This window comes from Mobula hypostoma, chromosome 3, assembly GCF_963921235.1.
Source record: "Mobula hypostoma chromosome 3, sMobHyp1.1, whole genome shotgun sequence".
Taxonomy (NCBI): domain Eukaryota; kingdom Metazoa; phylum Chordata; class Chondrichthyes; order Myliobatiformes; family Myliobatidae; genus Mobula; species Mobula hypostoma.
The window spans coordinates 50249080-50269262 of record NC_086099.1 but is presented as its reverse complement, the minus strand read 5'-3'; the positions used below and the strand labels follow the sequence as shown (position 1 = coordinate 50269262).

At 42.2% G+C, this 20183-nt stretch overlaps 1 protein-coding gene across 1 annotated transcript in view; it reads right to left on the bottom strand.

Annotated features, from left to right (window-relative positions):
* The window catches only part of LOC134343695 (plasma kallikrein-like), a 94676-nt gene extending 79571 nt beyond the window's left edge, over positions 1-15105 (bottom strand). Inside the window, exons 1-3 of the mRNA XM_063042449.1 lie at positions 15064-15105; positions 6770-6915; positions 2669-2775 (exon numbers count right to left, since the gene is read on the bottom strand). Coding sequence (XP_062898519.1) covers positions 2669-2775; positions 6770-6915; positions 15064-15105 — 295 coding nt within the window. The remainder of the gene's footprint in view (positions 1-2668; positions 2776-6769; positions 6916-15063) is intronic.
* Between the last annotated feature and the right edge of the window lie 5078 nt (positions 15106-20183).

Here is a 20183-nt window from a genome sequence, read left to right as displayed (position 1 = left end):
TAGGAAGAGGCGCAGTCGACGTTTCAGGCCGAGACCCTTTTGATAAATAATAGAATAATAGGACCATCAGCTCACAATGGTACAAACTAGCTAAGCTAATCTCTTCTGCCTACACTATCTGCATACCCCTCCATTCTCTGCATATTCCTGTGCCTAAGAGCCTTTGAAGTCTCTCTATCATGCTTGCTCCATCACCTCCCAGACAGCACATTCAGACTCTCAACATCCTCTGTGTAAAAAATCTTCCCCACACACCTCTTTGCCCTTTCATCTTAACAACATGCCTTCAAGTATAAGACATTTTGACACTGGGAATATGACACTGGATGTCTCCCCTATGTGCCTCATGATCTTATAAACTTTCATCAGCTCGCCTCAGCCTCCACCACGCCAGAGAAAACAAACAAAGTTGTCCAACCTCTCCTTATAGCACATGCCCTCTAATCCAGATGGCATCCTGGTAAACTTCTTCTGCACTCTCTCCAAAGTCTCCATTTCCTTCTTCTAATGGGAAGGGCAGAATTGAATGTATTACAGCAGATGTGGCCTAACCAGAATTTTATGAAGCTGCAAAATAACTTCCCAACTCCTGAACTTAATGTCTCAACTAATAAAAGCAACTTATGTGGTCATTTTCAAGGACTTAGACCTCAAGACCTCTTTGTATCTCAACAATGTTAAAGGTCCTGCTATTAACTGTGTACTGGCCTTTACATTCGATCTCCCAAAGTGTAACACCTTACATATGGCAGAATTAAACTCCATCGGCCATTTCACTGCCTATATCTGCAGCTGATCTATTTCCCCACTGTATCCTTTGACAGTCCTCAACACTATCAACAAAACCACCAATATTGGTATCATCTGGAAACTTATCCACATTTTTATCCAGGATTTTTTATATACTGTACATATATCACAAACAGCAGAGGTTTCAGTTCTCACCTCTATGGATCATTGTTATCACAGACATCAGCCAGAATAAGTCCCATTGACCATTACTCCCTACCTTCTATGGGCAAGCCAATTCTGCATCCAAACACTTAAGTCACCAGAAATCCCATGAATTCTATTATTCTGGATGAACCCACTGGGAAACCCCTTGTCAAATACCTGACCAAATCCAATGTAGACAACATACACAGTTCTAACTTTATCGCCTCTTTGAAAACCTCAATCAAGTTAGCAAGACATGACTGGCTACATACAAAACCATGCTGACTGTTCCTAATTAGGCTGTCGTTTGCCAAATGCTTACTATCCACCACAGCATACTCTTTAATAAATACCTTAGTTAAGTCCTTGCTTACATCATCCACCACAAAGCACATGGTCCTTCCTTTATCTTTGAATGGTTCTATCCTCACCCTAGTTATCTACTGGTACTTGATCTTGATATGCATCATGGAATCAAGCCCTTCGGCCATCTAGTCCATGCTGAATGGTTATTCTAGCTAGTTCTGTTGACACACACCTAGACTATAGCCCTCCAAACATCTTCTATCCATGTACTTATCCAAACTTCGCTTAAATGCTGTAATCAAACCTGCATCCATCATTTCCACTGGCTATTGATTTCACACACACACCACCCTCTGAATGAAGAAGCTCCCCCTTAGTTACCCCTTTAAATATTTCGCCTTTCACCCTTAACCTATGACCTCTAGTTCTAGTCACTCAACCTCAATGGAAAGGCTTGCTTGTTTTATCCTATCTATACTGCTCATGATTTTGTATACCTCTATTAAACCTCCTGTCGTTTTCCTATGTTCCAAGGAAAATAGGCTTTTGTTTCCCGTTGCTGAACATCTCCCTAACCCCGCAGTGCTGTGAAATAATTGAGGTGGCAGTTCCTGTGAGTCCACAAGTAAAGATTCCCTTGTTTACAGCTTAATCCTCTACATATAGTGATGAAAATTCCGAACTACTAATCCCAATTAGGGCGTGCCAAACAAACAGATTCCAAAATTTCAAACTTCTAACCAAACAAAATTTCCTCATGTACTCAGCTGCTTTTGTAATATATTTTTGATAATAAATCCATAACTTGAATATCCTTTTGGGACATGCATGCCCTTCTCTAGGCTATAATGTGTAAAATTATAACCTTGACTGAAATGTTTGGGATACTTCATTATGCTACATACAAGACTTAATATATTCCTTATTTATAGTCATGGACTCATTTCTTTGATTCTCACTCACACTGGGCCATGTGGGACTATGTGAACTTGCAAGTTCTTATCTTGCCTAAAGATTAAGTGTAAACATGTTTAAAGATTAAAGTGTAAACATTGCAGAAAACATATAATATAGAACATAAGAACACAGTACAGGCCCTTTGGCCCACAATATTGTGCCAACCTTTCAATCTACTCGAAGATCAGTCTAACCCTTCCCGCACGTATAGCCTTCCATTCTTCCATCATCCAAGTGTCAATCTGAGACTTTCACATATGTCACCAATGTATCTGTGTCCACCTCATGCATCTACCAGAGTGTGTAACAAACATACCCCTTAAAATCATGCCTCCCAGTATGAGCATTGCAGAGAGAAAATACCTCTCAAAATTTACACCTACATTGCAATACATTATTTCTCATAGAAATAAGTCAAGCAGTAAATGCAAACCAGAATTCTACCACAGCTTGTCAATGTTTGACTTACGGTCATATGCCTTGCATTTTTTCAGGGAATAGCCTGCGACAGCATTCTGCAACTCTGTTATAGTTGATGGTTCCCCTTCTGCGTTGTTTTTAAGATAACAATAAAATCTGAAATATAACATGAGAATCATTTTGCTAAACTCTATGTAATCTTTTTACTGAAAATTAAACCTAAACTTCAGACACTGGAAATCTGAAATAAAAAACAAAAAATGCTTATATAGCTCAGGTCAAGTGGCATCTTTAGAGAGAGAAATAGATTTTAAATTTTACGTCAAAAACTTTCAGATAAATCTTCAAAGAAATCCTGTTTCCTTTAATTTTATTGCTTTTAGTTAAAACTTGTTGGCAAAGAAGGAGGAAATCATAGCATCAATAATGGGCACAAGGATCACAAATCATGATGAACTCTCACCCAATATATTGGAAGTTGGCAGAATGCCAACATTGTATTGCCTGCTCAGCACAGCCACAGACATCCATGCTGGTTATGAGCTTCGCATGAGGAGGATGAGTGAGAGAGGCCTCCGTCGGTCAGGGTCGACCATGGATGTTGTGTCCTAGCTGTCTAGATACGCACGCCTGGGCAGTTTGATATACAGAGCAAGCTGTTCCCATGTAGCAAGCTCCCCCTCTCCACGCATCTGATCTATCCAAAGGAATAGCATAGACTGATACAGTTTGGTACTAGCAGCATCACAGGAATTGCCAGTCAGCGTTGAACTTAATGCAGTACTGCCTTAGGGATTCCAGCTCTGGACTTTTCCCTTAGGGTTTAATCCCAAAGACTTCCCCAAGACTGGGTATAGAAGCAAGGCAGTGGAATTTTGAGATCAGAGTTTTCCTTCTCCTAAATGAGCAGCCAACCACGGCTGATGACCCCCATCTGCCCAAAGCGAATGGTTTCAAGGCACCAGTAATCTGCCCTTGCCCCTTTTCCTGTCGGTAGGGCTTGGTAGCTACGCCACACGTGGAGGCCAGGAGCTGGACTTGGTTGTCAGAAGTTATCTGAGGCACATGCCATTGGAGCATTCAGTAGGTAGTGGGAGCATATCCCCATTACCGCCCAGGGCTATAACAACCATAAGCAACCTCATGTGGGAAAAGGCATAATATTATGAGGGACTAGCACCAGGTACACTGGGCAAGGTTGGTTAAAGTGAGGGTGGTTTGTGGTAGGAATAGTAGTCCGATGCCCTCAGGATTTCATCCTGATGTGGGAAATACTGAATAAGGCCAATAGGTGGCAGTGACCATCTCCATAGTTTTCCAGTGCTGTGGAGACCTGGACCAAGGACAGGCAAAGAATAAGAAATGCCCCATTTCCTGAGGGAACTAGAAGGATTTCTAACAGCATATTGTTTAGGGAGTTGCAGTAATATTGCTGTCATTGCCTGGAGCCAAGTCCCAGAAAGCTGGCAAAGAAATGGTACATCTCATAGAGTTACAGAGTCACCGAGAAGTACAACACTGATGCAGCCCAACTAGTCTATGCTGAACTAGTTAAACTGCCTAGTCACATCGACTTGCCCTCGGACCACAGCCATTCAGACCCCTACTACCCATGTACCTACCCAAACTTCCCTTAATCATTGAAATCAGGCTCATGTGCTGTCAGCTCATTCCACACTCTCACAATTCTCAGAGTGAAGAGGTTTCCTCACATATTCCCCTTAAACCTTTCACCTTTCACCCTTAACTCCTGACACCTAGTTGTATTCCCACCCAATCTCAGTGGTAAAAGCCTGCTTGCTTTTACAATCCATGTACCCATCCTCCCCTCAATCATTTACGTTTCAAGGAATAAAGTCCTAACCTACTCAATCTTTCCTCTAGGTCCTCCAGTCTCAGCAACATCCTTGTAAATTTTCTCTGTACTCTCTCAAACTTCCTTGCATCTTTCCTGTAGGTAGATGACCTCTACAGCACTCAATACTCCAAATTATGTCTCACCAGTGTCTTATAGAACTTCAACATAAAATCGCATCTCCTGTACTCAATACTTCAATTTATGAAGACTAATGTGCTAAAAGCTTTCTTCACAACCCTATTTACCTGTGCTGCTTCTTTCAATGAATTATGAACCTGTATTCCCAGATCCCTTTGTTCTACCACACTCCTCAGTACCCTTCTGAAATCCAAAACCTTGCATTTGACTGCATTAAGTTCCATCTGCTATTTTTCAGCCCATTTTTCCAGCTGGTCCAGATCCTGCTGCAAGCTCTGATTGTCTTCCTCACTGTCCACTACAACCCCAAGCTTTGTGTCATCCACAAATATTCTGATCTAATTAATCACATCATCATCTAGTTCATTGATATAAAAAAACAAACAACAATGGACCCATCACCGATTACTTTGGCACACCACTAGTCACTGGCCTCCATTCAGAAAGGCAACTATTCTCTGGATTCTCCCACAAAGCCAATATCCAATTTGATTTACTACATCATATTGAATGCCGAGTAACTGAACTTTCTTGACCAACCTCCCATGCGGGACCTTGTCAAATGCCTTGCTAAAGTCCATGTAGACAACATCCACTGACATGCCTTTATCCACTTTCCAAGTAACTTCCATGAAAAGCTCTATAAGATCGGGCAGTACTGATCTACCATGCACAAAGCCATGCCGACTATCCCTAATCAGTCCATTTCAATACAAATACTCATATATCCGGTCCCTTAGAATACCTTCCAATTACTTTCCCGCAATTAATGTCAGGCTCACTGGCCTATAATTCTTGGTTTATTTTTAGAACCTCTCTTAAACAACAGAACAACATTATCTATCCTCCAATCTTCCGATACCTCACCAGTCACTAAGGTTGATTTAAATGTCTCTGCTAGGGCTCCTGCAATTTCTGCACTTGCCTGGCACAGGTCCAAAACAACACCTTGTCAGGCCCTAGGGGTTTGTCCACCCTAATTTGCCACAATACAGCAAACACTTCTTCTTCTTTAATCTATATAGCAGCCATAAACTTGCTGCTGCTTTGCCTCAATTCTATAGACTCTGTGTCCATCTTCTGAGTAAGCACACAGATGCAAAAAAAAAATCCATTTCAGATCTCCCCCATCTTTTTTGACTCCATGCATAGATTTAGCATTCTGTTCCTTCAGAGGACCAATTCTGTCCCTTGCAATCCTTTTGCTCTTAACATACTGTAGAATCTTTTAGGATTCACATTATCTGCTAGGGTAACCTCATACCTTCTTTTAGCCCTCCTGATTTCTTTCTTAAGTGTTCTCTTGCATTTCTTATACTCCATAAGTACCTCATTTTTTCCAACCAGTTATGCATTTCCTTTCTTTTTCTTAACCAAGGCCTCAATATCTCTTGAAAACCAAGGTTCCTTAAACCTATTATCTTTACCTTTTATTCTCACAGACACGTACAAGTTTTGTACTCTCAGAATTTTACTTTTGAAGGCCTTCCACTACCAAGTACACCTTTGCCAGAAAACAGCTGGCCCCAAACCACACCTGTCAGATCCTTTCTAATGCCATCAAAATTGTGCTTTCTCCAATACAGAATCTCACCCCAGACACCAGACCTATCCTTTCCATATTTAATTTGAAACTAATGGCATTATAATCAGTAGATACAAAATGTTCCCCTCCAGAAACTTCTGTCACCTGCCCTGACTCTTACCCTAATCGCAGATCAAGTACTGCACACTCTCTCATTGGGACTTCTATGTACTGACTTGGGAAACTTTATTGAATATATTTGACAAGCAATCTCAAGATCACCTATCCAATGACTAGTCTCAGACACTTTTCAACCATTTCAAAATCAGTATTCATTATAAATTAGTACTCTGACATAGCATTCACATGTTTGCATAAGTTTACACATATGGATAGCACAACTACAAACCACCATAAACATATTCACTGATGCCCTTAGAAACCATCACATCATCAGTGAAATCCAATGGACAAGGCAGGCATGGGCAGGACAGGGAATAAGGAAGCTCTGTGAGATTGCACTATGTTTATTTTCTTTTGTGACAAAACAGGTCTCAATTTAGGATGTGATGCTTTCATATTACATTTTCACATTCCACTGAAGTTTCTGAATGAAGATATAGATTTACCTTTGTTCGTCAGTGTTCCAATTTCTTGTCAAATAGGTGAAGAACTGACAATTTTCATGCTCAGTGCATAATTTTTGACAATACTGGACATCTGGAGCAAGGACAGACTTGATATCGTTTCCAGGAAAATCAGTGTTTACAGCCAGCTAGTGTACACATTCTGCAATGAAATGAGATTTATTTATTTTGTATAAATTATCTGTAACAAAATTATTATTTATGGGCTTGTTAGGTGAATATCCAATTTTGATTTACATAACACTTGGGCCTACACATCTAAATACTTGAGTTCATTACAATTTTTGTAGTAATACTTAATTAAACTGAATACCAATTTTTAAATCCCATCAGATATCCCAGAAACTGTAGCACGTTGCAAATTGGATCATTCACATTGCATCTATGTGACCAACAAGAATCGGCTGCAATGCACATTTAACAACACCCAATATTTTAAATCATGAAGTTTATTGATCATAAATATAGTGATTCCCAACTGTAAAAGCCTGGCTTCACAAGGAACATCAGGTTTCCGCTTTAGCTACAGCACAACTTCCCATGGAGCAGTCCAATATTATCTCCTGATGTTACTCACCTTATTTATCATCAAGCATATACAAATGCTGACTTTTTTTACTATTTAATTGAGAACTGTGGATATCATTCACAATGCGTGAATTCATTATTTAGGTCCATTGTCTATCACATTGTCTCAGCCCCATGCTCGATAAATTATCAGCGGGGTAAGAAGTAGCGAATGAGAAAGTGGGATCTGAGCAGAGTAGGAGCCATTCAAAAACAATAAATCTTATTGGGAGTGAATTTTACTTCAGCCAATAAAAAGAAGTGAAGTTTAGGCAGAGTGGCCATTGTAGGAGTGGGCATTGTTAGACTGGAGAACTGAGGCTTCGGTTCTAAAGTCTTTGGTAAGAAATGGAGCCATAGGGGAGTAGCAAGTTAGGATGCTTCAGTATATGTATAGTGTTTGTTTTACATAACTACCCTTAGTTCTTAATTCAGTGTGTGCAGGATGGTAGCTAAGGCAGTGGGATGTTCCTCCTGTCAGAAGTGGGATTTCAGGATACCTAACAGTCTCCTTGATGACTACATCTGTGGGAAGTACACCCAGCCTCAGCTTCTAACTGACCAGGTCAAGGAACTGGAGCTGGAGTTGGATGTACTCAGGATCATTCAGGAGGTTGAAAACCTCATAGATGAAACATTTACTATGGTGGTCACACTCAGAGTGCAAGCTTCAGAGAGTAGATGAGTGACAACCAGGAGAATTTAGGGCAGTAAGAAATCAGTGCGGGTATCCCCTGTGGCCATTCAGCTCAGCAACAAGTATACCCCTTTGGATACTGCAAGGGGGAGTGACCAATGAGGGCACAGCAGCTGCAGCCAGGCCAGAGGCAGTGTAGTCAACTCTGAGTGTCAGTAGGGAAGGGTAAAGTCAGGCAGAGCAATAGTGGGGGTCTTGCTGTTGATAAGGATCTTATCACCAGCAAGATGATAACTAGAGAGTGGGAAGGACCATTCAAGGATAAAGGGTAGAACATTGCTTGAATGTGGAGGATATGGATGAGATCTTTAATGAATACTTTATATCAGTATATAGCAAGGAAAGGGATGTGGAGGATAGGGAGATCACCAAGTGTATTAATATACTAGGGCATTGTGAAGTAAAGAAGTAGGTAATATTGTGTCTCTTCAAGAGTATTAAGCTGGATAAGTCCCCAGAACCTGAAGAGATATACACCAGGTTTTGAGGGACGTGAGTGAAGAGATTGCTGGGGCCTTGACCAAAATCTATGTGTTCCCTCCAGCCACAGGTGAGATCCTGGAGGACTGATGAGTGGCTAATGTTGTTCCACTGTTCAAGAAGAGAAACAGGGATAATCCTGGAAACTATAGACTGGTGAATCTCTTATCAGTGATAGGGAAGTTACTGCAGATACTTCTTAGGGATAGGATTTATGAGCATTTGGATTTCCATGGCCTAATTAGGGAGAGCCATGATGGCTTTGCGCAGGGGAAGTTGTGTTTTACTATCTTGATAGAGTTTCTGACTAGGTGGTCAGAGTGATTAATGAAGATAGAGTTGTGGATGTTGTCTACATGGATTTTATTGAGGCATTTGACGAGATCCCTCATGGAAGACTCATCTAAAAGATCATCTACAAGAACAAGGGAGATGCAGTGGATGTTGTATATTTGGATTTTCAGAAGACCTTTGACAAGGTGCCACACATGAGGCTACTTAACAAGATAAGAGCCCATGGAATTACGGGAAAGTTACATATGCAGATAGAGCATTGGCTGATTGGCAGGAAACAGAGAGTGGGAATAAAGGGATCCTTTTCTGGTTGGCTGCCGGTTACCAGTGATGGTCCACAAGGGTCCGTGTTGGGGCCACTTCTTTTCACATTGTACATCAATGATTTGGATTATGGAATAGATGGCTTTGTGGCTAAGTTTGCTGATGATACGAAGATAGGTGGAGGAGCCAGTAGTGCTGAGGAAACGGAGAGTCTGCAGAGAGACTTGGATAGATTGGAAGAATGGGCAGAGAAGTGGCAAATGAAATACAATGTTGGAAAGCGTATGATTATGCACTTTGGCAGAAGAAATAAACGGGCAGACTATTATTTAAGTGGGGAAAGAATTCAAAGTTCTGAGATGCAACAGGACTTGGGAGTTCTTGTACAGGATACCCTTAAGGTTAACCTCCAGGTTGAGTCGGTAGTGAAGAAGGCGAATGCAATGTTGGCATTCATTTCTAGAGGAATAGAGTATAGGAGCAGGGATGTGATGTTGAGGCTCTATAAGGCGCTGGTGAGACCTCACTTGGAGTACTGTGGGCAGTTTTGCTCTCCTTGTTTAAGAAAGGATGTGCTGACATTGGAGAGTACAGAAAAAGTTCACTAGAATGATTCCGGGAATGAGAGGGTTAACATATGAGCAACGTTGGTCCACTCTTGGACTGTATGCCTTGGAGTTTAGAAGAATGAGGGGAGACCTCATAGAAACATTTCGAATGTTGAAAGGCATGGACAGAGTGGATGTGGCAAAGTTGTTTCCCATGATGGGGGAGTCTAGTATGAGAGGGCATGACTTAAGGATTGAAGGGCGCCCATTCAGAACAGAAATGCGAAGAAATTTTTTTAGTCAGAGGGTGGTGAATCTATGGAATTTGTTGCCACGGGCAGCAGTGGAGGTCAAGTCATTGGGTGTATTTAAGGCAGAGATTGATAGGTATCTGAGTAGCCAGGGCATCAAAGGTTATGGTGAGAAGGCGGGGGAGTGGGACTAAATGGGAGAATGGATCAGCTCATGATAAAATGGAGCAGACTCGATGGGCCAAATGGCTGACTTCTGCTCCTTTGTCTTATAGTCTTATGGTCTAAGATGCATGGGATCCATGGTGAATTGGACATCTGGATTCAGAACTGGTTTGCCATAGAAGACAGAGGGTAGTAGTCAAAGGAAGTCTTTGATTAGTGGTGCTCCACAGGCATCTGTACTGGGACCTCTGCTGTCTGTGATTCATATAAATGACTTGGATGAAAATGCAAAGTGCATAGTCTCTGAAAGTGGCTACACTGATTGATAGGACGGTTAAAAAGGCTAATGGCATGCTTGCCATTCCGATCAGATGGTGGGACATTTGGACGCAGTGGCCTTCCTGAGTCCAAACAAAGGTGTAATTGTTCGTCTTATATGTATTTTTCACAATTGCAGACATTGCTGAATATTAAGAACACCGAGTACTGCAAGTCTACCCCATTAGCCGGCTGCTTAACAACAATGGAGCTGGACTTGTTGCACACACCATGTTGCAGCCTGCTTCAACCACTGGGAGAAGAAGACATCAGAGGTGGTGCACAGAGCACAGTCCAACGGATGGTGCGGGTGATTGTCTTGGATGTTTTTGTTCTGATTCCAAGACCATATTGGGCATTGGTAAGGTGGAATACTGAAGATCCAGTTCACTAGTTCACTGGTGAGACCAACAGCAGGGAAGCAGCATTGCTTCAGTTGTTGCACAAAAAGGCCGTCATGCTTCAGTATTGCCTGCTGCGGCTGCCAGGGAAGGAGACGCCGGAACTCTCTGTGTGCCATTGGGTGGCACACTGGGTTAGGGGCTGGCATCTCCCTTTGGTGCTGCTCTTTAGTGTTCACTCCGTGGAAGGCAAGCTGGATTTTGCACATCTGCATTGCAATTGTGCAAGATGAGGAACTGCGGGCTTGTTCTGCAGAAACATGGCTCCAGGACAACATCCATGCACTATCAATTTACGGGCCATGTCACTCAGGGGCTAATTATTTATTAATAATAATAAATTATTGTTTTATATATTTTTGTAACAATTTTTTATATTATATGTGCTCTACGTGCTGTGTGCTGTGCATGACTGTTGGTACAGTGTTTTACACCTTGGACCCAGAGGAATGCCGTTTTGTTTGGCTGTATTCATGTGGATGGTTGACTGACAATTAAATTTGAACTTTATTACTCAAGGCATTGAGTTCAAAAGTCAGGAAGTTACAGTAAGTTGCAGTTTTATAAAACTTGAGTTAGCCCACATCTGGAGTATTGCACACAGTTCTGGTCGCCCCATTATAGGAGAGATGTCGAGGCTTTGGGACAGAAAAACTTTAACCAGGATGCTGCCAGGATTTAGAGAGCAGGTGCTATAATGGGAGGGTGGACAAACTTGAGTTGTTTGCTCCAGAGCAGCAGAAGGTGAGGAGAGGTCTGGTAGAGGTTTATAAGGTTATGAAAGGCATAGATGAAGTAGACAGATAGTATCTTTATCCCAGGGTTGAAATGTTTTATACCACAAGGCATGCATTTAAGATGAGAGGTGGCAATTTCAAAGGAGATGCAAGGGTCATGCTTTTTTTTAAACACAAGTGGTGGTGGATGCCTGGAATGTGCTGCCTAGGTGGTGGCAGAGGCAGATATGTTAGGGACTTTATCAAACATTTAGATAGGCACATGAATATGAGGGAAAGGACATTGTGTAGGCAGAAGAGATTAGTTTGGTAGGCCATTTAATTACTAATTTAATTGGTCTGGCACAACATTGAGGGTCTAAGGGGCTGTTCCTGTGCTATATTCTATGTTCTATGAAGGGAATTTCTATCATTGACTTTAGAATCATTACTTTCACACTAAGGAGAGGAAAGTAGTTCTGGACATACTTGCATTATTGAAGTCACATCTCCTTAAAGGAAATCCTGACATAACATCCGAAAGAACTGTTATTCTTGATGGAGTTCCTTTTCCATTGTTTTTGAGGTAACAAATGTAGCTACAAAGAATCAGAAAATCATTACATAGCTTGAGCAATTTTTTGTTTTCTTTGATGTTGGGACTGAGTGTATTAGTCCTTTAAACTCTAGTTATGGATGGAGTTACAAACATTTTCAGCATGAAGATGAAAGAGAATATTATTATAGATCAAGGGTCTGAGAATAATCTTTTCTATTTGAATGCATTTATTATTTATTGCATTCCAGAATATTGGTTGATTGACTAACCGCTGTACTTCATTGTGAAACTCCTTTTTCACAAAGGTGAAAGACTGACAGCGAGGCTCCTCAGTACATTTACGCTGGCAACTATGTTCATCCTCAACTACAGACTGATGGAAGTCGTCCCCCGGAAAGTCAAGGCCATCAAATATCTTTTTATAACAACCTGAAAAAATAGGAAACTAAATTACTGACTGACTGGAAATTAATAAGTGTGAGTTAATTATTGACTAATTTAGAAAAAGTCTAAAAGATAATCATTTCCTCAGAACACCAGTTCTCCATACCCATTCAAAATATTGGCCTAGATAGACAGTGACGGAAGTACCATATAGCCTACTGTATAATATGGGACTACTTTATGTTGTAGTAACACTTCGTTGCATGCGCTATTAAGTGTGGATTGATCGGTACGTGTGTGTTCAGTTTGGTTTCAGTCAGTAAAGAATCCTGTTAACTTAGCTCCCATCTCCAGCGTTTTTATTTATCGCTTTGTTGTATAACCCGGCCACGTACACAACAAATTGGCAACGAGGTTAATGAACCTACATCATATCGAAATGCAGTGTTTTAATTGATAATGGGCACTCGGAGGAAGAGCGCACGGAACGAGCCAAGGAGCGGGAGAAGGAAGCACAGTCAGTCCGTGAGTATGAAAGGAAGCGGGAGCACAGCCGGGGTCGGGAACGTCAGGAGACCAAGAGATACAGTCGGAGCCGCTGCGCATTTAGGCAAGACCACAGCTGGTGCTGACCCAGGGGGCTGAGGGTCTAACTGCCTCAGAAGGGAGATGAAAAGGAGTGTCACACACATATAGACAGAGTGCGCCTGCGCTAGCAAAAAGGACACGTGAGTCAAGTGAAACGTGCTGTGACTGTAAGAAGCTAGTTAAAAAGAAAATAAGGAAGAATGGGGCTAAATTAAAATAAGATGATTGGAACCATTACAGCATTTGATCGTGGCATTGAAGACTGGGTAACTTACATTGAAAGAGTGGAGTTATATTGTGATGTTAACGGTGTTAATGATGAAAAGAAAGCCAGTGTCTTACTCAGTATTATGGGAGCAAAAACATACGGACTGCTACGGAGCTTGTTAACCCCTGAAAAGCCAGCTGACAAAATGTTCAAGCAAATAGTAGACACTCTCCAACAGCATTTAAACCCTAAACCACTGGTCATTGCTGAAAGATTTAAATTTCACAAATGGAGTCAGAGGGAAAATGAAAGCATTTCTGAATATTGTGCTGAATTGCACAAATTATCAGAACATTGTCAATTTGGAGCTGGTCTATTAGACGCATTGAGGGATAGGTTAGTGCATGGCATGCACTGTAAAACCACACAGAAGAAGCTCTTGTGTGAAAAAGACCTTATATTCGAGAAGCACTAAACATCGCAATATCAACAGAAACAGCCGCACGGGGTGCTTCCGAGATACAACCAAAATCTCTGGAATATGCCACAAATAAAATTTCACTGAACAGAAATAAAGGAAAGAAATGTTACCGTTGTGGGAACAGGTTGCATGACCCTGATGGTTGTTGGTTTAAAGATAAAGAATGCAGAAACTGTGGCAAACAGGACCACATTGGCAGAGTATGCAAAGCTAGTAAACAGCAGAAAAAGGGCAAAATACAGAGAAACAAGAAACCCGTGAAAGGAAAATACAACAATGTGCACAAAATGAAAGAAAGCAATTCTGATGAAAACGACTCAGACAAAAGTGAATTGTCTTGTCTGCAACTTCACAGCGTGGAAGAGACGGATGATCGAAGAGTAATATGGATCACTCCACAAGTGGCAGGCGTGAGACTGAAAATGGAGTTGGACACAGGCTCAGCTTTAACAGTGATCTTTGTACACGACTACAAACGACTGTTTTCACACATACCTCTGAAACGAACCAAACTATTGCCAAAGACTTACGCAGGATAGAAAGTCCTTCCCAAAGGTAAAATTAAAGTGACAGTAACCTATGGAGACAAAACACAGCAGCTGAACCTCTATGCACTGAAAAATGGAGGACCACCATTGCTGGGACGTGAATGGCTCAGGAAAATCCAGTTGCATTGGCACAACATCAAGGCACTAGATGTGTCAGCAAAGGAGGGCAGCAAGGCTACATCTGAGAGGCTGTCACAAATACTTGCTGACTTTGAGGAAGTGTTTATGAAAGGAATAGGAACACTTCAGGACTTGAGGGCAAGGATTGAGGAAAATGCATGTCCAAAATTTTACAAAGCCAGACCAGTGCCATATGCAATCTGTCCTACAGTAGAGGCAGAGCTGAAAAATCTAGAGCAGACTGGGGTCCTGTCAAAGGTGGATTGGAGTGAATGGGCCACTCCCATTGTTCCTGTGATGAAGAAAACCTCCAGTACAAAACCAGGAAAACCAAGCAAGGTGCGCATATGTGGTGATTTTAAAGTGACTGTTAACCCATTTCTCCGCACAGTACAGTATCCTCTACCCCATATTGAGGACATTTTTGCTTCCCTGTCAGGAGGGGAACATTTCACAAAAATTGATTTGACCTAGGCTTATCTCCAAATTGCCAATTTCCCCCGGGATCAATAAAGTATGACTATGACTAAATGGAAATCGAGGAAGCATCCAAGAATTATCTGACAATAAATACACACAAAGGACCTTACCAGTATAGCACGTTGATGTTTGGGATAGCATCAGTGCCTGCAATCTGGCAAGGGCAATGGACCAGGTTCTGCGGGGATTCCAGGGACTCGGTGTTACCTGGATGACATCATTGTCACTTGCAAAGATGATGACGAACATCTTTCTAACCTAAAACAAGTGCTCACCAGGTTATGTGAATATGGGCTCAGAGCTAATCGACAGAAATGTGAGTTTTTCAGAAAGGAAATCTCATACTGTGGGCATGTGGTCAACAAGGATGGCTTACATATATCTCAAGACAAGATAGAAGTGGTGCTTAAGGCATCACCACCTGAAAATGTGTCTCAGCTGAGAGCATATCTTGATCTAGTGCAGTGGTCCCCAACCTCCGGACCACGGACCGATACATTGTCGCGAAGAATGCAGCAGTGCAGCAGTGGCCGGAACGCACCCAGCAGATCTTTAAGAAAAAAGCCGAAATTTACAAGCTAATTAATTAGGTGTCAGCAATCACCTCTGACCTGGGCCGACATTTATGTACCAGGTGGCACCTAATTAATTAGCTTGTTATTTCGGCTTTTTTCTTAAAGATGTGCTGGGTGCGTTCCAGCCACCGCTGCACCGCTGCATTCTTCGCGGCAATGTGTCGGTTCGCGGTCCGGAGGTTGGGGACCACTGGTCTAGTGAACTACTATGACAAGTTCTTGCCTAACCTATCCACAGTCCTACACCCACTAAATGCACTATTATAGACAGGGACACAATGGAAGCGGACGAAGAGCTGTGAGAAAGTGTTTCAAGAAACTAAAAGACTCATAACTTCAGAAGGGGTGCTCACAGGAGTGACCCCTCCTTACTTATCCGACTAGCTTGTGATGCCTCGCCCCATGGGATAGAAGCTGTGTTATTGCACAAGTTTCCAGATGGCTCAGAACCAAGCTACCCACCAGAGTGCTGGAGCCTTTGCCTCAAGAACACCAACTTCAGCTGAACGCAACTACACACAGATTGACAGAGAGGCCCTAAGCCTCGTGTAGGGAGTCAAGAAATTCAGTCACTACCTGTATGGCCAAAAGATTACCCTGTTGACTGACCATCAGCCCCTCATGTCAATCTTCAGTCCAAGAAAAAGCGTTCCAGTGATGACAGCACAAAGGCTGCAGCGATGCTCCCTTTTCTTAGGAGGCCACAGGTATGACATTGAACACAAGGGAACCAAGTAACACAGCAATGCAAATGGTTTGTCACGTTTATCACTGCCCGCTTCCAAGATAACTACGCAAATGGATTCATGAGGTTTTTCACACTACAATAGTCGAACAATTACCAGTAACAAACATCCTCATTGAAAGGGAAACACGCAATGACCCTATGTTGTCAAAAGTGTATGACATCACGGTAAAAGGATGGCCAGCACGGGGTAACATACAGTTTCCAGTCTTCACAGCGAGGAAGGAGCAGTTGTCAGTGTGTTGGGGAACACTAATGTGTGGTTCATGAGTTGTGATCCCTCCCATGCTACGCACCAGACTGCTGGAGGAACTGCACAAGGGGCACCTGAGTACCGTGAAAATGAAAGATTTTGCCCGTGCCTATGTGTGGTGGCCAGGAATCAATAAACAAATTGAGGACATGACCAAGAACTGCTCTGGATGTCAAAAGATCCAGAACACACCACCACAAACCCCTCTCCATCTGTGGGAGTGGCCCTCATCACCATGGCAGCGAGTGCGCATTGACTTTGCTGGACCATTCATGGACTCTATCTTTTTAATCGCCATTGATGCACATTCCAAATGGCCAGAGGTCATCAAAATGAAGACAACCACTTTGGAAAAAACCATTACAGTTCTGAGGACCATGTTCACCAGGAATGGCATACCTCAACAAATCTGCACAGACAATGGATGACAATTTGACTCTGAAGAATTCCAAAGTTTTGTGAAGAACAATGGAATCAAGCACTTTACACCTGCCCCTTACCATCCATCCACAAACGTCTTGGCAGAAAGATTTGTGCAGATATTCAAGAAAGCCATCAAGGCAATGGACAGTGAAAATCGACCACTGCAACACAAGATAGACAAATTCCTCCTTGGCTATCGTTATGCAGTACTTGCAACCACTAACCAGACGCAAGCGATGATGTTTCTGAACAGGAACCTGAGGTCCCGCATGAATCTTCCTAAACCAAATGTACGGCGTGATGTGGAAAACAGGCACTTCAAACACTTGACACAGTTCAAATACTTGAATGCTAAGTCAACACGGAGCTTCAGTGTGGGACAGTCAGTTCTTGCATGGGATTACCAGACTGAAAAGTGGCAGCCGGGTATAATTTCCGCCATAGACGGGCCACTGATGTATAGCGTACTGGTGGGAGAGAACATATGGAGACGTCATATATAATCATATAACAATTACAGCACGGAAACAGGCCATCTCGGCCCTTCTAGTCTGTGCTGAACTCTTACTCTCACCTAGTCCCATCTACCTGCACTCAGCCCATAACCTTCCATTCCTTTCCTGTCCATATACCTATCCAAATTTTTTTAAATGACAAAATTGAACCTGCCTCTACCACTTCTACTGGAAGCTCGTTCCACACAGCTACCACTCTCTGAGTAAAGAAGTTCCCCCTCGTGTTACCCCTAAACTTTTGTCCCTTAACTCTCAACTCATGTCGTTTTGTTTGAATCTCCCCAACTCTCAATGGAAAAAGCCTATCTACGTCAACTCTATCTATCCCCCTCATAATTTTAAATACCTCTATCAAGTCCCCAATCAACCTTCTACGCTCCAAAGAATAAAGACCTAACTTGGTCAACCCTTCTCTGTAAATTAGGTGCTGAAACCCAGGTAACATTCTAGTAAATCTCCTCTGTACTCTCTCTATTTTGTTGACATCTTTCCTACAATTCGGTGACCAGAACTGTACACAATACTCCAAATTTGGTCTCACCAATGCCTTTGATCATGTGCATCAAGTCCTGAATGCTCAGTTGGAAAACACAACATCACCTTGCCCTGACTCCCATGACATAGAAGCATGTCATGTGGATCAAATCCTGAATGTTCAGGTGGAAAACACAACAACATCTTGCCCTGACTCCCCGGACATAGAAGCAAACACTCCTGATGTGACCACATCAGCCTCATCCACAGATAAGCCTGTCGTCAGTGCTGAGGACCCACCTGAGGTACCTGTGGAGACTAATTCCCCAAATCAAATGTTTCAAGGCAGACGTTACCCGGAGAGGCAGAAAAGACCCCCCCCCCCAGTGACTTGAGTTATAATCATTATAATTATTACATTAGTTTGTTATAATTTGATATTATTAAGTTACTAAGTGAATAATTGGTCAGTGTTTGTATGTTAAGGGTACACATATTTGTTAGCATAGTGCCCCCAGTAAAAAAAAGTTGATACACTATTAAAATAAAAGGGGAGGAGTGTACCATATAACCTACTGTATAATATGGGACTACTTTATGTTGTAGTAACACGTCGTTGCATAGACGTATTACACATGCACTATTAGGCATGGATTGATCAGTACATGTGTGTTCAGGTTGGTTTCCATCAGCAAAGAACCCTGATCCCGTCTCCAGTGTTTTTATTTATAGCTTTGTTGTATAACCCGGCCACATTCACAACGATGATGTTTGGGATTTTACCAACATTGATCCCTATTGTCAAATGGAGAGAAGTTTTCTGCATTTGCTTCATTTGTTAATAGCAAGTTTTCTGACAGTGATCGTACACTCCCGAACACTCTGTGACTGTTTGGCCTTCTGCCTGATTCACTTCTCAGCTTCTTTGTGGACTTCACATCTTGAGAACATTCAAAGTCAAGGTTGAGTTTATTGTCATCAGCACATTACAAATTTGCACAAGTGCAATGAAAAACTTAATTGCAGCAGTATCACAGATACATAGCATCTTACAAGCAGCATTCACTAGGAAATCACAAATTACAGATAAAATATAGTCAATACACACAAGAAAATAGATGTTCCCTTCTTGAGGCACTCTCCTGTAGATACTACTAATGGTGGGGAGGGACGTATTCGTGATGTATTGGGCAGAGCCCCCTATTCCATGCAGCTTCTTACATTCCTACGCATTCGCATTACCCTGCCAGACAAATGATGCAAACCAGTAAAGAAACTTTCAACAGTACACCTGTAGAAGTCTGTTAGTATTAGGTGACCATCTGAACATCCCCACTTCCTCAGAAAGTAAAGTTGTTGGCAACTTTCCTTGTAGTTGCATCAGTCTGCTGGGCTCAGGACAGGTCATTTGATAGGTTGTTTTGCAGCACCAACCAGCCAGGTGACCATTCCAGGAAGCTTGCTCGTGGCCACCCGCAATTTGTGCAACAATGCTGGGGTTGACACTGAATTTGAAGATGATGTTGGAAACGTGCTTAGCCACACAATCATGTGTGTATAGAAAATGGAGCAGGGAGCCTTGAGGCGCATCTATGCTGATCTATGCTATGAGGAGGAGATGTTGTAAACTGATTAAGGTCTGCCAATGAGGAAGGTGACCTTCCAGAGATTTAGTAATAACAAAGAGGGTCAATGAAAGGGAAATGACTTGGCAGAGGATGTCAAGGTGTTATATTCAAGTTCACCATTGTTCCCCTGCAAACGCTAAAAACTGATGTTTGATTTGTTTCTTGTTGTTCTCACAAATGTTCCTGTTTTTTTATTTTTGGCACTGGAAATGATTTTGACTTCAAGATCACCAATTGCAACAACATGACCTTCCAGGTACCTTCGACAGCATCTCTCAAATTCATGACTTCTACCACCAAGGAGAACAAAAGAAACAGGTGCACGGGAACATCATCGTCTACGGGTTCCCTCCTATCATACAGCATCCCCATGAGTACCACAGTAACATAGCGGCTAGCAGAATGTTATTAAAGTTCAGAGGCAAAATCCCGGCATCCTCTGTAGGTAGTTTCTGTACGTCCTCCCCATGGAATGCTTGTTTGTTCAGGGTGCTCCAGATTCCTCCCACAGTCTCAAGAGGTACTGCTTAGTAGGTTAATTGGTCATTGTAAAACTTGTCCCATGATTAGGTTAAGGTTAAATCATGGTCGGGGGTTGTTGGGTGGTGTCGCTCAAAGGGGCAGAAGGGCCTACTTTTCACTGTATCTCTGAATAAAAAATAAATAAATAAACACCATTACAGGTCTTTCATCCATACCGGTCTAAATCCTAGA